General features: G+C 46.3%; 1 protein-coding gene across 1 annotated transcript; it reads right to left on the minus strand.

Annotated features, from left to right (window-relative positions):
- Window positions 1–1,371: 1,371 nt before the first annotated feature.
- Window positions 1,372–23,447, minus strand: BOK (BCL2 family apoptosis regulator BOK). Its single transcript, XM_053952004.1, has 5 exons — window positions 22,984–23,447; window positions 21,737–22,102; window positions 17,771–17,899; window positions 7,532–7,695; window positions 1,372–2,497 (listed from the first exon to the last, which is right to left on the minus strand). Exons 2-5 carry the CDS (start codon window positions 21,957–21,959, stop codon window positions 2,372–2,374), a joined length of 642 nt encoding a protein of 213 aa, XP_053807979.1. The 5' UTR covers window positions 21,960–22,102; window positions 22,984–23,447; the 3' UTR covers window positions 1,372–2,371.
- Between the last annotated feature and the right edge of the window lie 1,717 nt (window positions 23,448–25,164).

Here is a 25,164-nt window from a genome sequence, read left to right on the forward strand (position 1 = left end):
AGGTCTCAGTCCCAATAACTCCCATTCACTCCATGAGACACAAGGCAAGCTGGACTGGATGAGCTGTGAAGCTGTCCAAATCAAAGTCTGCACACAGCCAGGGTATTTCCAGAAATCCAAAGCCTCCTTTTCCTTTAGCTCCTTTAGGACAAAAAATCTGCACCCCCCTGCTGTGGACTATAAAGCTTTTAGTGCCTCTGCTGCAGACTGGAAGGGAAGGGATCCTCTCTCTGCTGTTCAAAGGTGATTAATGTAGCTCCCCATGTGTTCTGTACCTGCTCTGAATTTCCATAGCCAGATCTACCAAGAATCTAAGGAAGAAAATCCTAACTGTAAGTGATGCCAGCAAAATCCCTAACGCCAATATGTCAGGAAATTAAAAAAAAAAAAAAAAATAAAGTTCCTCTGGCAATTTGGTTTTATCTGGGGATTTGCTGCAAGCTTTACACACATAAAAAAGCCCCAACTTCATGGCACCATCAGCTGCATCTACATTGGCAACTTCATCAGTGTAACACACCCCAAAGTCTCTGCAGCCACTGTCCAAGGCAGCACACAGCTCTGATGTGGAATGGGAGGCTCTCTCCTTCTCAGAGTGTTTCTGTTGAAGGATTGGGGATGGGGGAGGTTGCCCTCGAAGGGCTTTGATCCACAAGAATTGCTTTGCTACTGAAAATGTACTCGTAGACCAAGCTGGCACAGCACTTTTCACTGGGGTTGCAGCACTAGGGGCAAGGCTGGGCCTGGCACCTCCATACCAAGGCATCACCCAAAGTGCAAAGGGCTAGAGCAGAAAAAGCAGGAATGTGCAAGGATCTAACTCCTACACATCCTCTGCTAGAGTTTCTGCTGGTCAGAGCACAGCACTATATAGTGCTGTGCATAGTATAGACCTGGCCCACAGATAATACACAAAAGTAAAGGTTTTGCTTTATTCTCCTTCCCCTCTATAACACCTGGAGGAAGAGCAAAGCCCCTCTAAATGTTTGGGAGGGAAATCAGGGGGAAAATACATCAGCAAAACCCCCTATACTGCCACATGTTCTTAATCCACGTTTTTTTCCTGTGCCTTGTGCCACACTTTTGGGAGCAGGGCACTGAGCAGGGAGTCTCCAGAAGGCTTTGGCAGAGAAGAGACTGCTGACATCAGGGAGGCCCTGCATCTGTTGGTGGAAACAGCATGTTTCTGACATGGCAACAACATGGGTTAAATTCCAGGCATGAACCAGGCAAGTCATAGTTTTAACATGTTAACATGCTCTACCAGGGGAAAAGCTGAAGTATTTTTAGCATGGCCAGAGTGTTTGTCTCTGTACTGTTCTGGCCTTTTTTGGAATTGTCAACTCTGCTCTGGAAACAAATACAATAGCCTTTGCAGTAATGAAATACCACTTATTTTCTTTTATTGTTTGCCATAAAGAAGACTACGAGTTGTACTTCAAAGAGATTAAAGGAGAAACATACATCAGCTACTTTCAGCACAGCTCACTGCTTTTACAATGCCAGCCAGTTCACTTGCTGCTTCCCTATTTCTGCCCATGCCCCCCAGCCTTTCCTACTCACATGCTTAGTTCTGACAGAATCTCAGTGCAGAAAACATTTTTCTTCATGATGAAATTCCATCCTGAGCTGTTGCTTGAAGGCACTGCCCCTTGCTCTCCTGTTTGACTGGGGCGAGTGCAGTAAGAGGGGTCAACAAAACACACATTGCTCTGTCATCCTGCCCCTCACACAGCTACTCAGACCAATCTCCAGGACATGTCAGGGAGAAGCATCTCTTGACAGATTATTTGGTTTTATGTCATTAAAAACCCACCATGCTGTGCTGGGGCAGAGCCCAGCAAGTGAGTTAGGGATAAAGGAGGAGATGAAGTTTAAGCACAAATGTTACAACAAGAATCAACACAAGGCAAGTCTGAGGACTGAAAGGGAAATCACATGGAGTGAAGGAGGGACTCTATCCCTCTCCTGTTTTCTTATCCCATATCAAATAATGTTCCCTTCCTCCTCCCCTCTGCCTGGTGCTAGCAGAAGCATGCAACACAGCCATGAGGAGCAGCCATCTGACAGTCCCACGCTGCCCAGGGACCAGCTACACCTAGGCCACACATGCAGGTTACCCAGGGAAACAAGATTCTTGGAAGGATTAATGGTGAGAGAGGCTCGAGTGGCTGCAAACAGGAGACTGTGGTTGATCATCTGCTCCCACTTGATGGGAGAGGAGAATAAGCCTTTTTTTTGTCCCAGTTCTTCTCTTCCTCCTCTTCAGACATTGCCCTTACCAGTCTGGAATTACTTCTCCAGTTACTTCTTGTTGCTTCTGGAGTGGGAGAGAAGATGGGGCAAGGGGGTTGTGCTTGGCAACTCAGACTCATCTCTCAGGCAGCAGGACGAAGAAGATGGCCTTGAGGAAGTGACCAAAACTGCAAACAGCAGCCACGAGCCAGTGGGAGCGAAGGCTGGGGTCAGTATTCACCACACATTTTGTGATGTCTGCCTAATGAGGAGGAAAGAGAGATTGTCAGAGACATCCTGAGAGACCACCTGGCTTTTGCACCCTAAGGAGCAACTCAATGTCACAGCACAAAAGACTAAAGCTTGAATCAGTTATGTAGTTGGGTCTAGTACATGCTATACAGTAGTTGATAAACACTTGTCATGTGCTGTATAGGTCCAAAAACTATTTTGGCAAAACACTGTGGAACTATTATCTTTCCTATGGTCCTGGAACACTCCCAGTATAATTTTCATAGGTTCAACTGCTTCAACGCCTCATATGAGAGGTTGATTAAATCTGTGACTATCCCCAGCCAAAAAGATTGAGCTACTGCACCAAAATCTCTTGCGCTGACTCCTGATAACTTGCATTTCCTTTCCTCAGCCTTTACAGCTTCTTTCTTTGACATTTACTGCCAGTGCAACTGCTGCCATTGCCAGGTCAGCCACTTCTGCAGGCTGTCCCAGCCCCATGGCATGGCACCACCCCTGCTGCAGCACCACCAGGTGTTGGCTCTGACACTTCCACACACTGAAAGTTATTAAATCAGGCTCAAGAGCCCTGCAAAACACATTTTCCTAATTCCCCACCAATGAGGCAAACTGTCCCCCTCTTCAGCCACCCCTGGGGAAAGAAATGCTACAGGAAGATTATCCAGCACTTTCCATTTTTGATAGCTAAATACAACTTTCTTTCCCTGTTCAAAAGGTCTAGGAAGCCTCAGCAGTACCAGCATTCCCATCCTTTTCTGTAAAGCCAGATGCTTCCCAGAGGTTGTCCTGTTTAATATCAGCTCAAGTTGCTTGTACATTTTCTCTTGCCCTAATGCTTTCTTTGGAAGACATTCAAGCAAGCCATCCCCCAATTTAAACCTAAAGCAATGCAAGCTTTGTTGCTTTGTTTGTGGAAATACATATGCCAGCAGAGATGCCTCCCAGATGTGTGGGCCAGATTTGAAGATCACTTGTGCAGCCAGTTTCAAGTATTAATGAGAAGCTGGACTGTAATGATTAAAAAAAAAAAATCAAATTGATAGAAATAGGTTCTCAGCTGGCATAGGAAGAAGAAAATGGAAAATATTGAGAAGATGAAGTGAACAGGACAGAGGTAGAGAGAAAAATGCATTTTTCTGGTGCAGGAATCAAAATTAAAAGCTTTGCCCATGATGTAACTGAGTTCTGGTTAAACTCCAGCCTAGCACAACAAGATGTGGACTGTGGTTGTAACAGGGTTACAGGGGGTGCACTGTTAGCACACCAACCCCATGTGGTTTTCAGAAACAGCTTTTAGGTACCAAATGGGAACAATAATCACATCACAAGGATGGCAAATGTTCACAACCCCAAAAGTTTTTTTCTTTACAAGCTTAGCTCAGCAGTCTTCCAAATTTACCTTCTGACATGAGTCTCTCATTGACTGAGCACAAAAGTGAGACTCTCAACCCTGAGGTGTTCCTCCCCAAAACAGGACACAAGAGTTGATGGATGCTCCAACAATCTTCTCTATTCCTTTTGCTTGTGCTCAAGACATGCATGAGCCTTGCCTGACCAGCCTTGGTCATCACAAGAAAGGAAAAGGGCTGAAGGGACAAATCCCAGAGTCTGGTTAGTGAGTACAGCCACACTAACCAACCCCATCATCATCTACAGACCAAAGCTGTGCTGCCAGCAGCTTCCACATGCTCCAGCTCTTCCTTGTTCACTGGATCTGGAAAGCTGGCCCAGTGCACCTCACCACATTACTGATCTCCTGGGAGCATCAGGAGAAGCTGAGCTCATGAATAACTGAGAAGCAGAGACTGCAGAAGGAAGGAATATAGAGCATGCAACAATGGGAAGGAACAGGATGACAGGAGAGAGCTGAGTCAGCACCAAGGTGTGGAAATATGCTGCCTATAGCTGAAAAACACAGGCAAACATAGCAAGCAGAGCCAAGACAGTTATCAGAGGATGCTGCAATGTGGTACCAGTGATTACAGGTATTGATCTGTATTGTGGAGGAAAGTAAGGTGGGTCTCCCTGAATACTGTCAGCAATGGCGTAGCACACTCACCCTATTTGCATTTGAAAACAGTCTGAACTGACTCAACCTGTCAGATTCTAGCAACCTGCATGGGGTCATGTTCAAAACACACTTGTGCCAAACTGTCCCTTTAGCTGAGATGGTCATGACACGCAGGTACCTGCCTGAACACCCATTTTGGGGTACCTGATCCTTGAGAAACATAAGCTCCAATGGACTTTAGTGCCTCATGTGAGCCAGTACAAGGCCCATACACAGTGGGCTGGTTACAGCTGTAGGGGGTTAACTGCCAGATGAGAAAACATGAACTCCTTAAAGCCCTGCTCTGTTCTCCCAAAGGCAATGACCTCACTGCTCTAACCAAGAGGAGCTGCACTCAGAAGCACTTACAATGGGGGGCTTGCTTAGATAAGCAAAATTGCTCAGCTGTTTAACAACTGCCTTAGCTGCTGTTATCCAAATCAAGCCTACCTGATAAGGCAGTGGAATTGAAAACTTCAAAGCCACTTAGGGCTTTTTGCCTGGTCAGGCACTGATAAACTGTTGCAATGGCAGTTTGATAGTCTATGTTAATTGTTCAAACAAATTCAAGTCACGTACACTGTTTTGTAGCAAATGCTGCTAAAAAATTTTAAATCTTTCTATTCCACTGTAAAGCCACTACTGAGGCTGCAAACTCTTCCCAGGAAGAGATGACACCTCAAAGGTTCTTTCTTGCTCTTCCTGTGAAGTTTGCATTGGTTCTGCAGTCTTCTCCACCCTATGGAAGCAGCGTGGGAGCCTGCTGCTGAATGGAGAACTTCAAATGCCTATCCAAAGTCTCCATGGTGTCTTTCCTGGACCAGCTCAGGGTATGAGGGTTACTCTTGGCAGCCTCAACCTAGGCTGATGCATAAGAGATGGGGGCCATGTGAACAAGGATGGCATGCCAGGACACACCAACACAAGCTAGGCCTGGCAGTGGGTGGGAGGGTGCCACCAAAGAGCTGTTTGGTCTGGCCTGTGAGTGAACAAGGCTGGGAAATTCCTTGTTGCAGTGCCTAGATCAAGAGGAATAACATTCAGGGAGGCACAGCACAAGATGGGATTAGCAGCCTTTCCCCAGACTGAAGGGACTCCTTGTTTTTAGAGGGAAAGCATTTCCTTTTCACAGCTTAGAGCTGCTGATAAGGGTGTTGGAAATGGGCTGTAATCAGAACAGCCCAGCAGCCTTCACAGTCTTGTGCTTGATGAGGGGCAGTGAATTTGGCTTCCCTTCCTTAGGGCCAGATCCCAAGAGCAATCAGCATGGATTCAGCAACTCCAATAGGAATGTGCTGTCCATCTAAAGAGGGATGGCTGGCAGAAGGAGCCAGTGGTGAACTTATCTCCTCAGCTGCACAGAACCAGTGCTGGTCTGGAAATGGGTTTTGCAGCTTGTTTGCTATGCAACAAATTTTCCAAAAATATCCATTTGGAACTATCCAAACATTCTGTTTTGAGCTCTAATGAAGCAATACAAAAATTAAAACAAGATGCTGGCTTATCAGAGCATGCAAGTTTTACCAAAACAAAGAAAAAATAGCTGGAAACTAGAAAGAGATGCGTTCCTACACAACAGTTCTGTTTTAATGAAACTACATTTTTGGGAAAAAAATGTTTCAGAGAATACATTGCAAGCAGCTCTACAGGCCTGCAATTAAAGTAAGACTCAAATGGTACTGAGGCAGGGACTGGCATTCACAGGCAGGAACAGTGTTACTTAACTCAGGATATCCTCTTCACCTGCCTCGGCACAATTAATTTTTGGAACACAAAATGAAACACATCAGGGCATTCAAATCAAAGGTTACTTTTAGCCCAGCCAAACAGTTCCCTGAGTCAGCTGGCCTCGAGGTAACACAGTTTTAGAGAGGGCAGGGATGATTTAAGGTAGGATTGGTACTTAGTAAGTTCAAGGGCTCCAAAATCAGAACAATTATACTTTCCCAGTTCTTCTTCACATTCCTGAAGACATCAGGTAACTGAACCAGCTACTGACACAGCTGGGAAGTCTCAGCACAAAGGAGCAATACTGAGTTTGGAAAAAGACAACCCACTCTCTCCAGATCTCTATGGGTGAGGAGCCTGACCATTTCCTGACAGCTTAGGAATAAATTTCACCTCTTGGTGAAATACAGACATCACCCAGCTGCCAGCCACTAACACAGCCAGCCAGTCTCTCCAGTCAGCTGGGGAGGTCACTGGAAAGGTATCTAGCTATGCCACAACACCAAAATAAATTTCTTACTATGAACCATCCTCCACAGGAACCAGTGCTTACATTAAGTACAGAGAGACCAAAGAAATCCAGTGCTTAGAGGTGAAATGAGAATTAAGCTGTCAGGCCTCATTTTTTGCCAGTTTCTAGAAAACAGCTGGCCAAGAGTATAATAGAATCAAAGAATGGTTTGGGTTGGCCACCACAGGTTGGAAGAGACCTTAAAGATCATGCAGTTCTACCCCCTGTCATGGGCAGGGACACCTTCCTCTAAAATCAGCCTGCTCCAAGCCCCATCCAGCTTGGCCTGAACACTTCTAGGGATGGGGCAACCAAAACTTCTCTGGGCAATCTGTGCCCGTGCCTCACAGGAAGGACCCCTACAGTGTCCCACTATGACTGGCTGTTAGCTCTGGAGAAGATCAGGAACACAACAGGTGCTGGTGGGTCAGGACTGAATTATTATTATTATTATTATTATTATTATTATTATTATTATTATTATTATTATTATTATTATGTCTCAGCTATGCAGGAAGCTGAGACAAGAATAACTGATGGTTTTGAGGATGGGACCATGAGGCAGTAACTGAGTTAGATAAGCACAGGTGTAAGGTGTAAGTAGGACAGACGTGGCCACAGTATTGTGAGAGGAAATCTCATACTGCCTTTTTCTGCATAAAGCTGCAGAGAGCGTGCTCTCACTTTCATTAACTGGGATATTTTCTGGTCTGGACACGGAGAAACAAGTGCAATAAGACAGCATTTCTTACCCAGCCTCCTCTCCTTTTCAGCCATGTCACCAAGGTCTTGCGGACAAACTCTCCGAGGCAGTCCACGATGGTGTGAACCATGGCTGGCTGTGCGTGCCGCACGCAGTCCACTGCCAGCCCAGCTGCCACGGCGTAGAGAGACACCACCTTGCCCCATGTGATGCCTGTGAGAAGGAAAAAGGCCATTCATATTTACACACACGCTCAGCTCAGCCTTGACTAATCAGAGGAATGGCTCTGACTCTCATTACATGTGTCCGTGCTGCCCGCGTGCAGCCACAGTTCTGTATGCTCTCCACGTGGGGGAGAAGACATAGTAGGGGACCAGAATTAGGGAAAACTTGTCGGGATCTGTGATATTTAAATGCTCCTGAGATTGTAGAAAGTCTCTGTCTTTCAGCCCCGCTGCCAAAGAAGGAGTCGTAATTTGTCTGTGGTGGTTTTCAAGGTTGTTTATTTCTTCTTATCTAAAATATTTTCTCTCTGACCTGCAGCAGGTCTGTCTTGCAGGAACAGCGTGCGGGACTCTGCCCCTCAGTGAGATGTTACAAACATTTAGACTAGAAACTACGTGTGCTATATTTACAATAATGTGCCAATATCCATCACCCATGTTGAAGAGTGTGACCCCAGCCTAAACTAACAGAAAAATGCCAACACCACAGTGAAACATGGAGGGCATGAAGAAGAAGAAAAAGGACAAGGCATGCCCAGTTTTCTCCATCTTGCCTCCTTTGAACCCCTTATCTAGAATCCTAAAATTCTACTTTTGCACCCGTGCCACACTAATTACTACTTATATCAAACACTCAGAGCTTGTAATTCATCCTGTAAGATTGAAAACTCTTTTCGATGGATAGAGATCAGAGACAGTGTCTCTCGGGGCTCTGTACAGGGGGGTTTCTGACCCCCCTGCCAGGGTCCCAGACCTTCCAGGGCAGCCAGAGAGGGATGCCCTGGATTCTCACAAAAACTCTCCACATGGAGAAGCAGAATGAAATAATATGAGCTTGGTATGGTTTGATTGCCTCTCAGCAATGGCTGCACAGCTTTGGAAAAAAAGTAGCCCAAAGGAACCATTGGGACAGGGGAGATGTGCACTGGTATGTTTTGTATTGCCACTGGCTCTCAGCCATGCACATGCTGCACAGGAGGTGACAGAATTCAAATAATTTGAACAACCTGGGGTTTTTGTCTTCAACATAAAGCTTAAACACCCTTAGACAAAGCATTCCTGTTTTTTTTCTAATCACTGTTCTAATGTGACACTCAAAGCATACATGATAAACATCTTCAGTTCTACAATGGCACAAAAGCAACAAAGAGAGGCAAAGTTATGGGGCCAAGATGGTTCACAGAATCAGAGCTGGAATAGAGCAGTCATAGAATCCTGAGCTGGGTGGACCCACAGGGATCATCAAGACCAGCTTCTGGCCTGCAAAGGACACCCCAACAATCCTACCCTGTGCCTGACAGCTTTGTCCAAATGCTTCTGGAGCTCTGGCAGCCATGGGGCTGTGACATTCCCTGGTGTGCCTATTCAGTGCCTGAGCACCCTCTGGGGAAGAATCTATTCCTAATAATATCCAACCTAACCCCCGTGACACAGCTTCATGCCATTCCTTGGGTCCTGTTGCTGCTCACCAGAGAGCAGAGTGCCTATCCCTCCACTTGCACTCATGAGGGTTGGTGTCCTCTTCAACATAAGGACCAGGCCTCAGTGTCCACTTGAAAAAGAGGTAGCTCCAAGGATTTGGCCACTGCCTACCTAACATTGCCTGTGCTACCCCACTGAAGACAGTGCAGGGGTGGAGAGTCAGTCAGCTATCTAATCTCCCAGAAGACAGCCTTCCTGCCAGGGTGACCTGCCTGCAGCAAGTTTTCCACAGAAGTTGTCCCTGCAGTAGTGATCTTCCTGTTGGTGTCAGCGGCAAGCGCAGAGCTCAGCTGAAGGTACCAGCCAACCTCCCGGGGGCTCCCCTGTGCCTTACCAACACCTCTGGGCATAAATCTTTCATGCTCAAACATTGCAGTCATAAATCCTTCATGCTCAAACACTGCAGTCATAAATCCTTCATGCTCAAACACTGCAGTCAGCTGCCCCTCATCAGGCTTCCCTCAGGACCAGTGACCTGGAAACACAACCCTTTCACTCCCATGCAGAACTGCTGCACAGTGGCACATCCCCCTTGTGCTTTATTATCTGTAATAGCCGTATTTATCACGCATACTGGGAAGTATTTTACAGTGCTGGGTCTCTATGGAATCTGTCCAAAGTCTCTCCCAAACACATTCAGAAGCCTGGTGAAGTTCTAATATTTAAAAATCACAGAGAACTGTTTTTGCAGGGTTGCAGCAAGGTGAGAGGATGGAAGGATGTGTGCAATGACTAGATCTATGGATCAGGAGGGGTTAAACACACCATTAGAAAACTGGATGTGCTCAGCGAGCAAAAATACAATTTAAATGGGGTAAAGAGTCTCCCTCTTTCCTTCCTTGCACTCTCAGATACCCGGGTAGCCCAAGCCAGCTCTGGGATGGAGCTCCAGCCTCCTCACAGCAGTTCTCATTGCAGCAGAATGTCCTACATTTCTTTAGAAAACATGCAGATTTCAGAGCATTTCCACAATTCTTGCACTTGGTGCTTCAAAAGGGACATTCGCACTAACACTTTTAGGAATTGCTTGTTTTTCTTTTCCTTAAATAAAAAAAGAACTAAACTTTAGAGGAACTCTTCAAATGTCAGCCACAGGAATACCATGTTAGACTGAAGAAAATCAATTCAGCGTTACAAAAAAAAAAAATTCATGACTAATGTAAGATAAAAATCTACAGATTAACCTTTTGTGAGACTCTCAAAGCCTCTGTGATACTCTGTCTTTTCCCAGAACTATCCCCGAGATCAGAGGAAGTTATTAACGTAGCTGAAGTGACTGTTCTTCTTTTGGTTTTATTTGCTGAGCAGACCCTGCGGTGTCCCTGACACCAGTGCTGTCACTCAGGAAGTTCACTGCCTGTTTGGCATTCACACTGTTTATCTGCCTTTCTCACATTGTGTGTCACCATGACAGCCAGCAGAATGAGCCAGGAAGAGGCTATGAAACCACAGAAGACTAGACAGAGGGGTTCTCCCTGCAAGGAAGAGGCTGTCTGAATGCAGGTCAATACAGTCCTACCTAATGAAAAGAGGCTTTAAGGGGTTACACTCCTTGCTGATGATATACTCAGTACCAAAGCCTCAGCTGGCTTGTATTCAGCTTTAGTATAAGTCAGTTTTACAGTTCTCCATCCCTGCAGAAATGTGGTTCCCTGCATCTTGAGTTACATAACAAAAGTTACCCAAAATTCCAGGGAAGAGTTCACTGGCTTACTCCCAAGCTTTTGCTGACAGCACTCTTCAAATATATGAAGCAAGTCATTAGCTCTGAGATGTTTACGTGGCAGTAACAAAGACTGACAGTACTGAAGTCACTCTGGTACAGAAAGACAGCTTCAGTCTTGGTTAATGTTGTTTGAACTCAAGTTTCACTTTCCAATAGAAGAAAAGTGTATCCATAACCTGTGAGAGGCTCAAGAGACCATGACTTCCCCAGCACACAGGAAAGCAGTTTGCTCTAAGGCACCTGAGTCCAGAGAGGATGGAGAGGAAGCCCTTCAGCTCCAGCTTCCCTGCCAAGATTGTTCCATAGTGGTACCTGCTTGCATGAGGACTTGCACGAGGTAAATGCTTCCCTGGCACATGGAGAGACCTTTCTCCTTTTCACAGCAGAAAGAGAACAAATTCTTGGTTAATGCTTATAATGGTGATGGATGTGGAGGGCTCAGGGGTCACATCCTCTTTCCAGAGCATGCCCAAAGGGGTCAAACCAATCCTTCAGTATGCTTTTCCTGTTACTGGAAGAGTCAGCCCATGGGGGCAGGAGAGGAGGACATCCCTTCCTGATTTCCATTTGTCTGAAGTCCCTTTGCCACTGCTGGAGGCAGAAGATGGAGACAGCAGGCTGGGCTTCTCACTCACAACAGCAGGGCTCAGCTTATGCTCTTCTTCTCACCAGATATTATAGGAAGCAAGGGAAGAGCAGGCACCTCCAACACCTGTCCATGCTTGTGGCTGGGCCTCCTGCCCAGGAGGGCTCCAGCACCCATCCAGCCCCAGGCAGGAGAGGGCAGCAGCCCCAGCAGCCCTCCTCTGCACTCTCCCAGGACACCAGCTCCATGAACTTTCCTCTCTCGAGGACTCCCTTGGCAGGGGCAGAGGAGCACAGTTACTGGGAGGGCAGTGCCTCTGTCCCCTGTGATGTCCAGGCCAGGTTCAAAGTGACACTAGTGTCACTAGTGCATCTCAGCATAAGCTGGAATTGCATCTGGCCACTGCACATGAGAAGTAAAAACACATTGGCTCACTCCAAATTCCTCAAAAGGCCTGGCTGTCATCCACACTGGGTGAAACAGGCACTCATCACCAAGCAAGACAATCCATTCCCAGCTTCCCACTGCATGGATTAACATGCACAGGAGCTAACAACAACAGGGAATGGAAAGTTGGTCCAAAAAGGAGCAGTCAAAAGAGACAAAGCTCTGCTCACAGACATAGAACAAAAGGATACAGAAAAAGTGAAGGGCTGCTTAGAAGGCATTATAAAAAATAAGAAATATAAGTTGCACTCTTTAGGCCAGCCATGGAGCTGAAGGTTTGTAAACACTGCTGAGCCCCGGGTAAAATTAATTAGCAGGAGAGGAATGCTCTTGAAAGTGTTCCTGCTCATATGAGCTTGTCTGCCCCAGGGGAGAGATGAAGAAGCCATGAGACATGACTGTGCAGTCTTAGGGCACCACACAACCTGAGGTTATTCAAATAAACTTCCCTCTGCTCCACTCAGCATCAAAGTCCTGCTCACAAATCAGACCTTAAAGAAACACCATCCACTGCTGCACTTCAACATCTGGGAGAATACAGCCAGACACAACAAGCTTTGGAGGAGAGAAAAACTGAGAGGGGTGTGCATAAGGCAGGAAGCTCAAGCCATAAGGCCTAAGTGATGAGGGAGCAGCAGGATGCATTTCTAACAGCATTTCAGAGAAATCCAGAATGGTCTGGGTTGGAAGGGAGCTCAAAGCTCATCTCATTCCAATCCCCTGTCATGGGCAGTGTTACAGCCCAGTCACTTAATTCCAGGGTTAAAACCAAGGTTCTTTTGCTCTGCATAGATGCAAAGGAGAAAATCCCAACCAGGAATTTTCAAGAGGTAAAAAAGACATGAAAGTTTGCTGGCAAACTACAGAAAATTAAGGAACATTGGCAAAAGAGTAAATGCAACATAACATCACTTACCATTGCATAGACTTAGCCCGTTGAACATAGAAAACCTTTAAACCCATGCAAGGTCACGTTCCATGAGAAGAGAGAAGAAGAAAGGGAGAAAAACAGAAAGACAGGAAAGATGGAGAAAAACAGACATATAGCTACTAACTCCAGTTCCAGTGATGTAAAACTCCAAAATGAAGGTAGGGTTAAAGGACAACGTGCTTGCCTCATGGTCAGGCTTCTTAAAGCTTTGGCCCATCCTGGGCCTTCGTCCCAGGTGGCACTTGCAGTTTTTTTAACACACCTGGAGCTGCCTTCAGTGTGCCATGGCTGACAGACACTGCAGGGTTGGGGGTACAGGGGCCAGGGCACCACCTCACACAGCAAGGTCTGACCCACCCCTACCATGCATTCCAAGCATCCTAAGATGTCTTAGGATTCCTTTTTCCAGTCTCTGACAGGCAGGGACACCTTCCACTACCCCTGGTTGCTCCAAGCCCCATCCAACTTGGCCTTGAACACTTCCAGGGATGGGGCAGCCACAGCTTCTCTGAGCAACCTGTGCCAAGGCCTCACCTTCCTAGGGAAAAATTTCTTCCTTATATCTAATCTAAACCTACTACCTCTTAGCATAAAGCAATTCCCCCTCGTCACTCCAGGCCCTTGTAAAGAGCCTCTCTCCAGCTTCCTTGTTGGCTCCTTCAGGGGCTTGGAGGCTACAGTGAGGTCACCAGGAGCTTCTCTTCTCCAGGTGAACAATCCCAGCTCTCCCAGCCTTTCCTCCCAGCAGAGCTGCTCCATCCCTCTGATCACCCTGGTGCCTCCTCTGGACTCTCTCCAGCAGCTCCAGGTCCCTCCTGTGCTGGGACCCTCAGGCTGGAGATAGGTCTGAAAGGGGCAGAGGAGCAGAATCTCCCCCTCCCCTGCTGATCCACAGGGGGATCAGCCCAGCACACAGGTGGTTTCTGAGTCCCAGTACACAGGGTGGGGGCATGTCCAGCTCTCACCCACCAGCACCCCCAAGTCCTTCTCCCAGGGCTGTTCTTGATCTGCTCATCCCCAGCCTGGTCTGATCCCAGTGGCTGCCCCGACGCAGATGCAGCATTAGCACTTGGCCTTGTATAACCTGATGAGATTCCCACGGGTCACTTCTCAAGCTTGTCCAGGTCCCTCTGGATGTCATCTCATCCTTCAAGTGTGTCACCAGCACCAGTCAGCTTGGTGTCATCTACATCCATTTGCTCCTGCAGGGAAAGTGCTTTCTCTTCAGAAAGAATTTACCCTACATTCCTTTCACACAGGGTTCACTTCAGCCCAGACACTCCTGATGAAAAGCTAAACCCAGTAAAAACAAGGTTGCAAGCTTTTAAAAAGCCCTCATGCCTAGCAGCTCTCACCAACAGGACAGGACTGCTTCCTTTAGGAAAGGAAAATGCCTCTCCCTTTTCTACTTCTGTTTTTCCACCAAGTGACCTCTTATTTCTGGCATTTGTTTTAAAATGGAAGGAAAATGTCAGCTTAGCCAGGCTTCAAACCAAAGCTTGTTGAAGTCAGGGGAATATCTCCTGCTACCTTTGGACCAGTGGTAAAATCACAGAGATGATGCTGTTGCAGATTCTTTACCATCAAAAGCAGAGCAGGGCTCTGCAGTGCTTGTCTCTACACAGGTGGGTTCACCTCACCCTGAATACCTAATGAGTTGCTTGGAAACAGGGGAACTAAATACAGCTTGAGCCTAAAGTCTCTTCTCCCAAATGACAAGCCATGGGACAAGAGGAAATGGCCCCAAATTGCACCAGGTAATGTTTAGATTGGGTGTTAGTAAAAAATTCTTCACTGAAAGAAGAGGCATTGAAACAGACTGCTCAGGGCAGTTTGGGGCTCAGTCAAGACTTGTAGACAGTGTGGACAAGAAGTGAGCACAGACAGAGCTACAGTGTGAAGACTCAAAACCAGACCAGAATGTGGAAGATAGACATGTAAAAGATGAAGGAGAAAACCTCTCCAGAAAAAAAAAAAAGGTCAAAATCCCATGCTTCCTTGCTAGAAAGGCATTTAAAGTGACTAGTGGGGCTCTCCAAGCTGTCTAAGCACTGTAGTGTTAGACTGTAGCTGTTTTCTTAATAAACTTGGTAATTGGCATGAAAACTCACCCTAAACTTGAGTGTCTGGTTTCCTTTGCTCAGTAAGAGCCTCTTTCCTCTGAAGTATGAAAATAAAAAAAAAAATTAAAAAAAAAAAAAAAAAAAAAAAAAAAAAAAAAAAAAGAATGTCTGGTTGCTACAGCCAACTCAAATTTGCTGGATTTATTGTTAAATGCTGAGTTTTGAGACTGCAGCAGGATTCAGGAATGTTAAAAAACAGCAAGTTCCTACCCCTCTGCCACTCAGCAACTTTCTACCTAGGAGAAATTACAATAACAAGTGGATAAAAGCAATTAAATACACAACTTCCAGCAGAGATGAGAAAGAATTAAGGACAGAGCATGGAGAGATCTGGGAAGGTTTGAATCAGCCCCTGTGCAACCAGCACAGCCATCTCTGCAGCAGGGTGGCTCCAGAGGAGGAGCTGCACTGTCAACAGAGCTTGAGTCCAAAGTCTCCAGCATTGTCAGCCTCAGAGGGCTGAGTCCAGATTCTATTCTTAATACCCTGAAAACCCAGGTTTAGAACTATGAGATACAATTTCTACTTTAATTTTAAACTACCCACACATTTGGCTCCTGAGCTGAGAAATTGAAGAACACAAAAAAAAAAAAAAAATGCAGCTCTCCATGAATTTGTCAATATACACTGAGAGCAGAATTCCCAGGAGGCAGCAGGGTTTCCCCCCAGCATCATGGTTATGGAGCATCACAGCACACTCAGTCTGCTCCACCTTCAGCATTCCTGGCTTTGCTCTCTGTGTCACTTCAGCTCTGGAGGTGGCCCAGTCCCAATGCAGTCAGCTGTAGTCACCTAAGATCACTTGCAATGCAAATTGCACCGAAGCCTGCCAACCTGACTGTTGTTTTCCTCTCAGCCTTGACACCAGTAAAGCTCAGCACTAAGAGACAAGACAGGGCACCTGCACTTTGTGCACAGCCACACTGAGACATTCCTGCCATACTTTCCCAGCTCTTGCTTTCTCAGCTCACAGGCCCTCCCAAGCCAGCCCAGTGCAAAGGCAAGCTGCAACCCAGGCATGCTCTGAAAGGCTGTTGAGGGCTGCAGTACCAGCCACACAGTCCAATTCCATCCATTTCCAATGACACAGCATCAATTTCCCTAATCCAGGGAGCAAAATCTGCCCTGCTCAAACTGCCAGAAGCCCTGCTTGGGCAGTTCCTCTCAGAGATCTATTTTGCCATCTGTTATGATTCTGGGGAGGATCTGTGCTCTCCACCACAGGTCTTCAGACCTTCTGCATGTCAGGGCTTCTCCAGAATGTCAGTGGTACCAGATAAAGAAGCAGAGTTGATTGTGAGGATTAAAAGGTTTTGAGTGAGGTAGCCTATTTGAAAGTACAACTGAAACCTGGACTTCTATCCTGTAACAGCTACTGCCAAAGTGACAGGAGTCCCTGCATCCTGTGACATTTCCCATGCTATTGTCACTGGTTCCAGTGGTTGCATACTGCTGTGCTGCTAGCAAGTTGCTTTCTTTGGGGTTTTTTTCCCCTTTTTCAATTTTGTTTCCAATCTTTAATATCTACCATCCCTTCCACAGACAAGACATTGCAGAAAACCTATAACCGTGTCAGAACCTGCCTGACATAAATCCCTCTAAAATGTTTTTCTTTCCTCAATTCCCACGGGCTGCTTTTCCAGTTGTGAGCAGGGATTGTTTCCAGGAAAAGCTGAATGCTTTTGACCATCATCTCTGGAACCAGTCTAACAGCAGCAGCAGCACATTCACATCTAAGCAGAGAGAAAGCTCAAAGCACCTGCTCATGTGGAACAGCCTTAAGGACCAAGACTTCCCCAGCATGAGAAAGGAGAAGCAGCAGGTCTCATTGCAACTCTGGGTGTTGCTGTGGGAAAGGAAGCCAGGAGGAGAGGAGCTCTCTTGTGATGAGTTGATTCTGGCTCCCAGCATCAGCAGCATGAGCTGGACCAAGGGAAACTCCCATGCGATGAATCTTCTGCAGTTGCCAATGGTGAGCAAAGAAGCTTGGAATGAGTGACCTCCCTATGCAATGAGGTAACAACAACCTCCTAACGAGGAAGGGCAGGAGGTGCCTTCTAGAATGAGACAGAACCTACTGGGAGGATATTACAACCCGGGATATTTCCCTGCCAGAAGACAGCAGAGAGGAGCTCTCATTAAATCATTAAAGCAAGGCACACTGCCAAACTGCCCACAGCCCTTTGAGAAAGCAGGCCCCACCTTGCAGGCTATGCCTTCTCCGAGAAAGGTGTTGGATAATACCCTTTTCTTGACTCAGAGATGGGGCAACTGAGAGGCATTTAAAAAATTTTTATTCTATTTTCAGTCTCATGAGAAGGGTGAGACAATACAGATGTTATAATTCATGCCATCACAATCAGAAGCCAACTATTTCCTAATTACAGTACATTATAAGCATTTTTTGGCCTCTCAGCTTTTTACCACATCATGCTATAGATGCCTTAAAAACCAATCATCTAAAACTACCCCTAGTGGGTCCCACTACAATGCATCTTTCATAGTTTTATTTCTCCAAAGAATTTAGTCTTATTTGTAAGGCTATTCTTTGAAACTTTTTTTTAGCTCTATTTCTCTCTCAACAACATCTATCCTATTCCATGGCATTTCCAAATCAACATTTCTTGTCTCAAAGTCTGTATACAAACACACAGTATGAGGCCTTTCTATCATGCCCTGCGGACTCTCTACAAATCCATTTCCCACAAGAGGTGGCTCCATCCTGCTCCTTTGCACCCAGCCCTGCAGGTGTGTGTCTGGGCACCATACCTGCGCTGAAGATCTGCGTGGCCACGGCCAGGAAGGCGTCCGACACCACGGTCTCGGAGTGCAGCGAGATGTTCAGCTGGCGCGCAATGTTGCGGTAGACGTTGGGGCGAATGTACTCCAGCTCATCCCCTGCCAACAAACAGCCAGGGGTCAGCACCACAGCACCCAGCCCTGCTCCCACCGTGGAGGAATCCTAGCTGGGGGCACTCTCAGGCAGAGTCTGAAGCCCAGCTCCACCTGAGCAGAGTGCTTAGCGTTGTTTAGATGCAGTTCCCCATCACCTGCACCCTGGGACTCCTAAAGGGTGCTGAGGAAAGGCAGGCAGTGGCCCTGTCCCAGTGGTGTGGCTGCAGCAATCCCTGATAGAAATGCTGTTCCCAGGCTGGCTGCCTGCCTTTCCTCCAACACAGGAGACAAGGCCTCAGATAAGGAAAGCCATGTCATTTTATTTCAGAAGTGAGAAGGAGGCATGTACATCCATGTAAGCTTTTGAGAGATACGCCCTTCCTCAGCACCCCATCAGGCTTGTACAAAAATGCCTCAAGTGCAAGAGAGCAACTCAAGAATGCTGAAGGCTGATGAAAGCCAAGGATCCACCCAGAGCTGCACAACATTAATTAAACAAAGAGGCTGTCAGCTATTTTATGCTCACACAGGCACTTGAGAGCCAATCTGGAGTTCTTTCTCCCCTCCAAATGGTTAAAGAGATGTTCATTTGCATGGCTGACTGCTCAGCAGCAAGGTACCTGACACACACAGACATGCACTTTCACCTCTAGAGTGCTTTCTGCCCAGCTGGGAAATGGCAGAAGGTGTTAAGCCAGCTTGAAGACCAAAACAAAAAACACCAAGGACAAGCAGAGAACCTCCTCCTAAAGGACTGAGCTATGGAGCTTGAGCAACAACAGTAAAGCTTTTCCTTTTGTAGCAAAACAAATCATTTTTTGAGTAGTAGAATTAATAAAGCCCAGTTTCCAAGGGATTTCTCTCTCTGTAGAGGTTCAGGGATATTTAATGAAGGTTGCACAGCTGCTGTAGGAGCATGACACAATGCAAACACCGCATGGGACCAAGCTCCTTTGTGCACAGAGAGCCCTTTTTGGCTTAGATTTAGGACATGCTGTGCTCTTCTCCTGCACAAGGATGCTCTGGGAAGAGGAAGAGGTAGCCCAACAGCTTTATATCCCACTGCAAGACCCAGGTGACTTGGCCCAGCCAGAAGGCAACTGATCTTCCTCAAAATTTCATTTATATGAGAGGTAAAAAGGAAGATGTCACTGCAATCAGGATCTTGTTATAGAGCTATTAGCTACTGATCCTTAATTCATTTATCTGGTACTCAGCACAGGCAAAAGCCAGCTCTACAGAATTCCACAGCTGAGCTCTCCCAGCCCTTTCTGAGGAAGGGATTGTCCCTGTTTGACAGCAAGAGGAAACCTGCCAACACATGGTCAGCCTTGATAAGAGGAAACCTTACTTGGACAACTCAACAGCTGTTTTCTCCTCACAGGCAGCACACAGGCTTCCTGGTAAATGTCAGGAAATGGGGATAGCCCTGGTTAGCTGAGAGGGAAGCACAGGAGCCTGGGATCAGCACTTGGTAGCCTGCCGCTTCTCCAACTCCTAACAAGCAGTTCCTGGAGGCCCCAGATGAGATCAGGGTTTGGTAGGAGGCACATATGCCCTGTTCTGCAGCAAGGCACATGGCAGGCAGGAGCATCCAGGGAAGGAAAGCACAGGAAAGCAATCCCACACTTGGAAGCCTCCCCGCCCCAGCAGCCCCAGGACCTCTACATTGCTGCTGGTCTCCAGTGTCCTTGTTATGATGCCCAACTTTGCAACATTTAGAGCAATTTGGGAGCTTCTCCTCCTTTCTCCAGTGATTATGGAGGAATTAGCAGGGCAGCAATAGCAGTTTCCATGTGCAGAAGCTCATTGCAGTGGTCAAAGGGCACCTCCCTAGGCCTTGGCCAGAGGAAATACAAGTTCAGATAAACCAGGCCTATGACAGACACAGCAGGTTGGTCTGGGGTGCCTCATTTGGCTACACCATTAGGTTTTACCATGTCTGACTCATTAATTGCACTAATTAGCTGCTAAACCTCACTGAGCTGATGGAGTCTCCCTCCCTATGACCTCCAACAGCATTGCCTGTGCCCAGGACTTCTGCTGGCCCACCAGGCAGTTCATCAGAGTCTCTGTGTGCAAGTGGGCTAGAAAATACTCCAACTTCCCATCTCCACAGGCTTCTCAGCACTATCATGAAGGAAAACACTGGTCCTGCTTGTTGCACTGTTTAGAAAGTGGCTAAGGATTACCATTCCTGGCAGGTGGCTGGATACCAGCTGGCCTTGTGCTGGTTAGAGCAGCAAAGGGGAAAAGAAAGGGATGGGCCATGTGACAAGTGGAGTTTCCAAAGAAACAGGATGGAAACCATTCTTCATCTTAATGAGGAGGACTGCTCACCTTTCTGGTTGCATGGGTACCACATGGTGCTCTCCAAACAGATTTGCTCAGAGAAGGCACCAAGTTCCTGGGACTATCAGCCAAATCTTTCCATCTGGACAATCCAGGAGATGCCTTCAGATCCAGTGAGCCACCTGCTTGCCCTTTATCATGTTCCTGGCCACCCACAGAAGATTGTGTTGAAAGCACATAAATCTCAACCCCCAATGCAGGCAGAGAAGAAAGGGAGTACAAATAGACAGTGAGATTGACAGAAGAACAAGAAAATTCCCCCAAAGACCAAACAACCACTGGAAACAAAAGCTGAATCAGCATAGAAGAGAAAAAGTGAAAAAGAATGAATTAAAAAAAAAAAAAAAAACCAAAAGTCTGTTAAAACAAACACAGCTATGCCTTAGAAAGAAACTTGGGATAACTGATAGAAAGCAAAGAAAGTGGGAACACCAGCCCTGGTCCTGACTTTGTTAGGCCCAGCTAATGCTTACTTCACCAGACCTGTCTGAACGCTGATGTAATTAAATCAGATGCAAATACTGGTGGTAGTTTCCAGCCAGATGTGAACTAATATACCAGCCTGCAGGCAAAGAGGGATGTTGGAAGCAGCTTCCAAGAATAAAGGTGCTGGGTTCCCAAATGGCAAACAGCTAGACTTGAGCACACAGGATGCTACACAACCCAAAACAATGGGCCAGGCAACTGTTAACATTTAAAGGGTGCTCCTGGTACAAGCTCTAAAGCATATATATCTTCATGTCCCAGTCTCCAGGCATGACCTTCAAATTGCTCTCCCTGAAGCCCCCACAGTTGCTGTGCTGTGAAGGTGGCACCAAATGGCAGTGTATGCCAGACAACATCAACCAACTCCTTCTTGCTCCAGCAAAAAGCAAGAAAACTCAGGTCTTGCTGAATAACTAAGGTAGACAAAGGAAAATTAAACATACTGTCATTTAAAAGCAGCTTTTATAAAATCTCCAACAACACATTTCCTAAGCAAAAACCCCCAAATTAAAGCTGGGTGAGCTACTGCTGAAGCCCAAGTCCAGTGGTAGCAGTGCCCTAGAAGATGCCAGATGCATTGTGGCAATCAAGTCACTCACTCTGGAGAAAACACTGCAAGTCCAGTTAAAACACCCAGCTGAGAAAGACTGCTCAAAGTATTGAGAACTGTTACACAGCTGGCGACCCGTGCACACAGAATCAGTTTGCTGCTGGGCTTTATTAGACTGCTTTGTGATTTTGAGTTGTTGCAAGTCCTCAAAAAAAGGCAACTTTGCAGAAACCCTGTGCTGAGCAGTGCTCCAAGAGACTGAGGAAACTCAAGCAAAGGAGCTGTTTAGGGAAGATCACCAAAACCAAAACTAAAAGCCAAAAGCAGAGAAGGAAAACCTTTGTATCATCACATGAGAAGCCTCTTCCAGAAGCCTTAGTCTAAACCACTCTATCCATCTGGTCCAAATCACTCCATCCAACCTGAGTTCCCCCCATGCCAGCAGGACTCACCAAGTCGTAGCAGTATGGTGGACACCTCGGCCAGCTTACCCCCAGGCACTGGGGCGTTGTACTCGGGTTTGCTCCAGCTGACACCCGCCTGAATCAGCCTTGAGTTTATGTAGTCTCTGCAGAGAGCCTTGGCTTGGGATACAAGCTCTTTGTCAGTGGGAGACCTGTCAAAAACCTCCATCACCTCTGCAGCAAAGACTGAGGAACGACGTAGCACCTCCATGCTGGACTGCTGAACCCACAGCTCTGCATGCACTCACTGGAAGGCTGAGCCAAAGCCTGCAATCTGCAGGAGCTGTCTAGGAGTCCTCAAGGTCTGTCAGAGCTCCCAGCAGCTCTTCTCCACAGGCCAGTTTTTCGTTTTAGCTGGCAAATAAAAGCATCTGTAAGTCCCCTAGCATTGCAAAGATGTAAATCAGAAGCTCAAGAACACAGTTATGCTGAAGTCAGTAGCATCACATTTGCAAAACATTTGTCTTGGTCCATCTTACAGACAGGGGGAAAAATCTTGCATCTTTCAGCCACTGACTATCCCTGGCAGCATGGTCCACAGAAGGGCTGCAGTTTGGAACTCTCAAAGTGTTTCCTCTTTTCCCACTCAGACTTGGCAGTTCTGGAATTACCCATCAGAGAGACTAGACAGTCAGAGCATGGAAACACTTTATAGAATGCGCAGACAATCTCAGCCTGTTTCAATTAAACTGAAAAAAAAAAAAAAAAAAAAAAAAAAAGAACCCCAAATACCAGTTACAGCAACCTCTACCAGATGTCAACAGACATTCCAGCTCACTAGGTCACGGATCTTTCTGAAGAAATGGCACTATTGCAACAACAAGGGTATGGGAGCATTGGAAATGTCTTGTTGGAGACAGTTTTCTGAGACATATTCTCAGTTTAGGTTTTGGTTGTGCCACGCTTTTTCCCCAAAACAACATGCATACTACTACTTGAAAACATCTAGCAATAGCAAAGAAAGCAAAACAGAAAAGTAGATTTTTGAAAGGGTTTAAGCTGTGAATGCCTAAAGGGAAACATAAAAATTTCTTCAGAGGCACCTGAATTCATCTGCTGATCTGAGTTTTTAACCCAGTGCTGCTTTTGAAGTCAGAGTCAGATCAGTCTTTATTCAGAGGTTAATAAATGCATTTTTCAGTCTGCATTTCAGTTTCAGACACCTACTTACAATGACAATTTTCAAACAAAATACAGCCATTTATCTCAGTTTGCCCAAGGAAAAATATATTTACCTCTCATGTTGCACTTTTTCCCCCTCAGTGATTTCTTTTTGGGTTTGGTTTCATGTTTCTTTAGAAGATCTGCATCACTGGACACCTGGTTTAGGATTCATAGGTTACTGTCATACTTCTCTGGAGAGCACCAGCCTCCTCTGCTGTGCTTTCCACAGCGCTCCTGCCAGCGCCTCCTTCCCGGTCTCTGTCAGCCGCACATCCCGGCTGCGCTCCACCGGGATCCTTGGGGATTGTTCTCCTGCTTTTAAGGGACCCAGGCGCAGAGGAAAGCTTCTGGCTTTAGCCTTGTAAGGAAGATGAAATAACCGGGAGGTGGGGTTGCTATACCCAGAGAGAGACGCTCTCTCCTCCCCTTTCTTCTCTCTTAAGGAGGCTCTCTGCCGTTCTTCACTGGGCTTCGTTCAAGGACTCGGCTTCAGGGTGAGGGTGGGAGCATCATTTCATCCACGTAACAGAAAGTGATGAATGCGCTGATGAAAAGGAATAATTCCTGCTGGATTCCCAGAGCAGCTTTTGCAGAGTTGATGTTGGCCAGTCCTTTTCATACGGTAGCCAAGTGGGGGGATTGTATGCTGTCATATTCAGCCGAGGGTTAGTCCTACTCATTCAGTCACTTCCATCATTTTGGACTATGTCCCTGCCTATGCAGGGGGTTGAAAATAGATGATCTGTAAGGTCCCTTCCAACCCAAACCATTCTGTAATTGTACAATGATTTTATGAGTAACATAGAGAGCCACAGCTCAGGGCTAAGGTAAGCAGTGCTTGCAACTCCCCCCAAACTATGAGTAGCTTGGTTAAAAAAAAATGAAGTGACTTTGTTGATAGGAAATAGTTTATCCACAATGAAGTGTATTGCAGGAACTTGCCCACTTTATCTCAATGTATTATGAAAAACATGTCAGTGAGTTCCAATATATTTATAAATTAATTTCAACGTCAACTTCTTGTTGCAACATTACCATATTGATGCCACAATGTTCAGCTTCTTTCCATGTGCATGTGTTATACCATTTCATCTCAATAAACCACATACAAATACTGGCTTTCTGTGTTACGATTTGAAACAAAAAGAAGTTTTAATAGCAGAAAGAAGCCAAGAAATTCTACCAGACCAAACACAAATTCTCCCCAGTAATACTTTGTATATTAGCAGCTGAGTATTGGGCATGTCTGAAACACAATTTTCTGAAAGGAGGTGAGAAGTGAGACTTAACTGTTGTCATCTTGTTGCCTTCAAGAAAAGCCAGAAGCAAGTACATCTCTCCAAGGTGTTGAGCACATAAATCCCTCCAGGAGTACAATGTGCACCAGGTGCTGGTCTCCAAATCGAGGGATAAAAAGGAACAAATTAACTGCATGAAGAAAACCTTATTATGTGACGTATTGAACATTCTGGCCAGCATCCAGCACACAGCTCAAGCACAGATTAACACAAAGCATGTTGGCTGCCGTTAACTGGATTGCTGGAGCCTGCTCTGCTGTCTTGGAAAAGGGCTGAGGTACCTCACACCCTTCAGCAATTTCAGATCTTTTTTCTGAGCTGGCTTTTTCAGGAAAGGGGCAGGGTTAAGGAGGGGTACATGCATGCAGTGATGCCAGCTGGGACCCCAGCTCAGCTCGGTGTGATCAGGGCAATAGTGACTGTGCAGCTCCAGCACCAGATGTGTTTGCTCCAAGATTCTCTCAGAAATTTTTTATCCACCGTAGCTTTACTAAAATTTAAATACAGACAAAGGCCTGTCCTGCAGAAGCTGAAATCAAGACTCCAGAGATTTTGTGCTACTTCCTACCCTTAACCCACCTATTCCCTGCAGAGTGGGCCTGGTAGTGTCTTGGAAAACTGTATTTTTGCCTTTGCCACCTTGATGGCTGAAAAAATCATTAAAAATTATGCCTTAACTTCCTGCAGCAGCTGACAGCTTGACATAGGGGCCCTATCTAAACTGTTCCTATTCAGCAGGGCTATGAAATGAGGAGGAATGCTTAAATATCAGTATTGCTTAACTAATGACAATTTTTCCCAGAAATCTGGCAAATATGCAAGTACCACAGTGCTTCCCAGCTCCCCATGAATGCCAATCTCATCCCACATGTGTTCCCTGCCCAACTGTCACAGCATGCAGCACCCCCTCAACTTCCACCCTGCAGCAAAGACACAAAAACTAAAAGCATGAGG

The sequence above is a fragment of the Vidua chalybeata genome, chromosome 10 (assembly GCF_026979565.1).
Source record: "Vidua chalybeata isolate OUT-0048 chromosome 10, bVidCha1 merged haplotype, whole genome shotgun sequence".
Taxonomy (NCBI): Eukaryota; Metazoa; Chordata; class Aves; order Passeriformes; family Viduidae; genus Vidua; species Vidua chalybeata.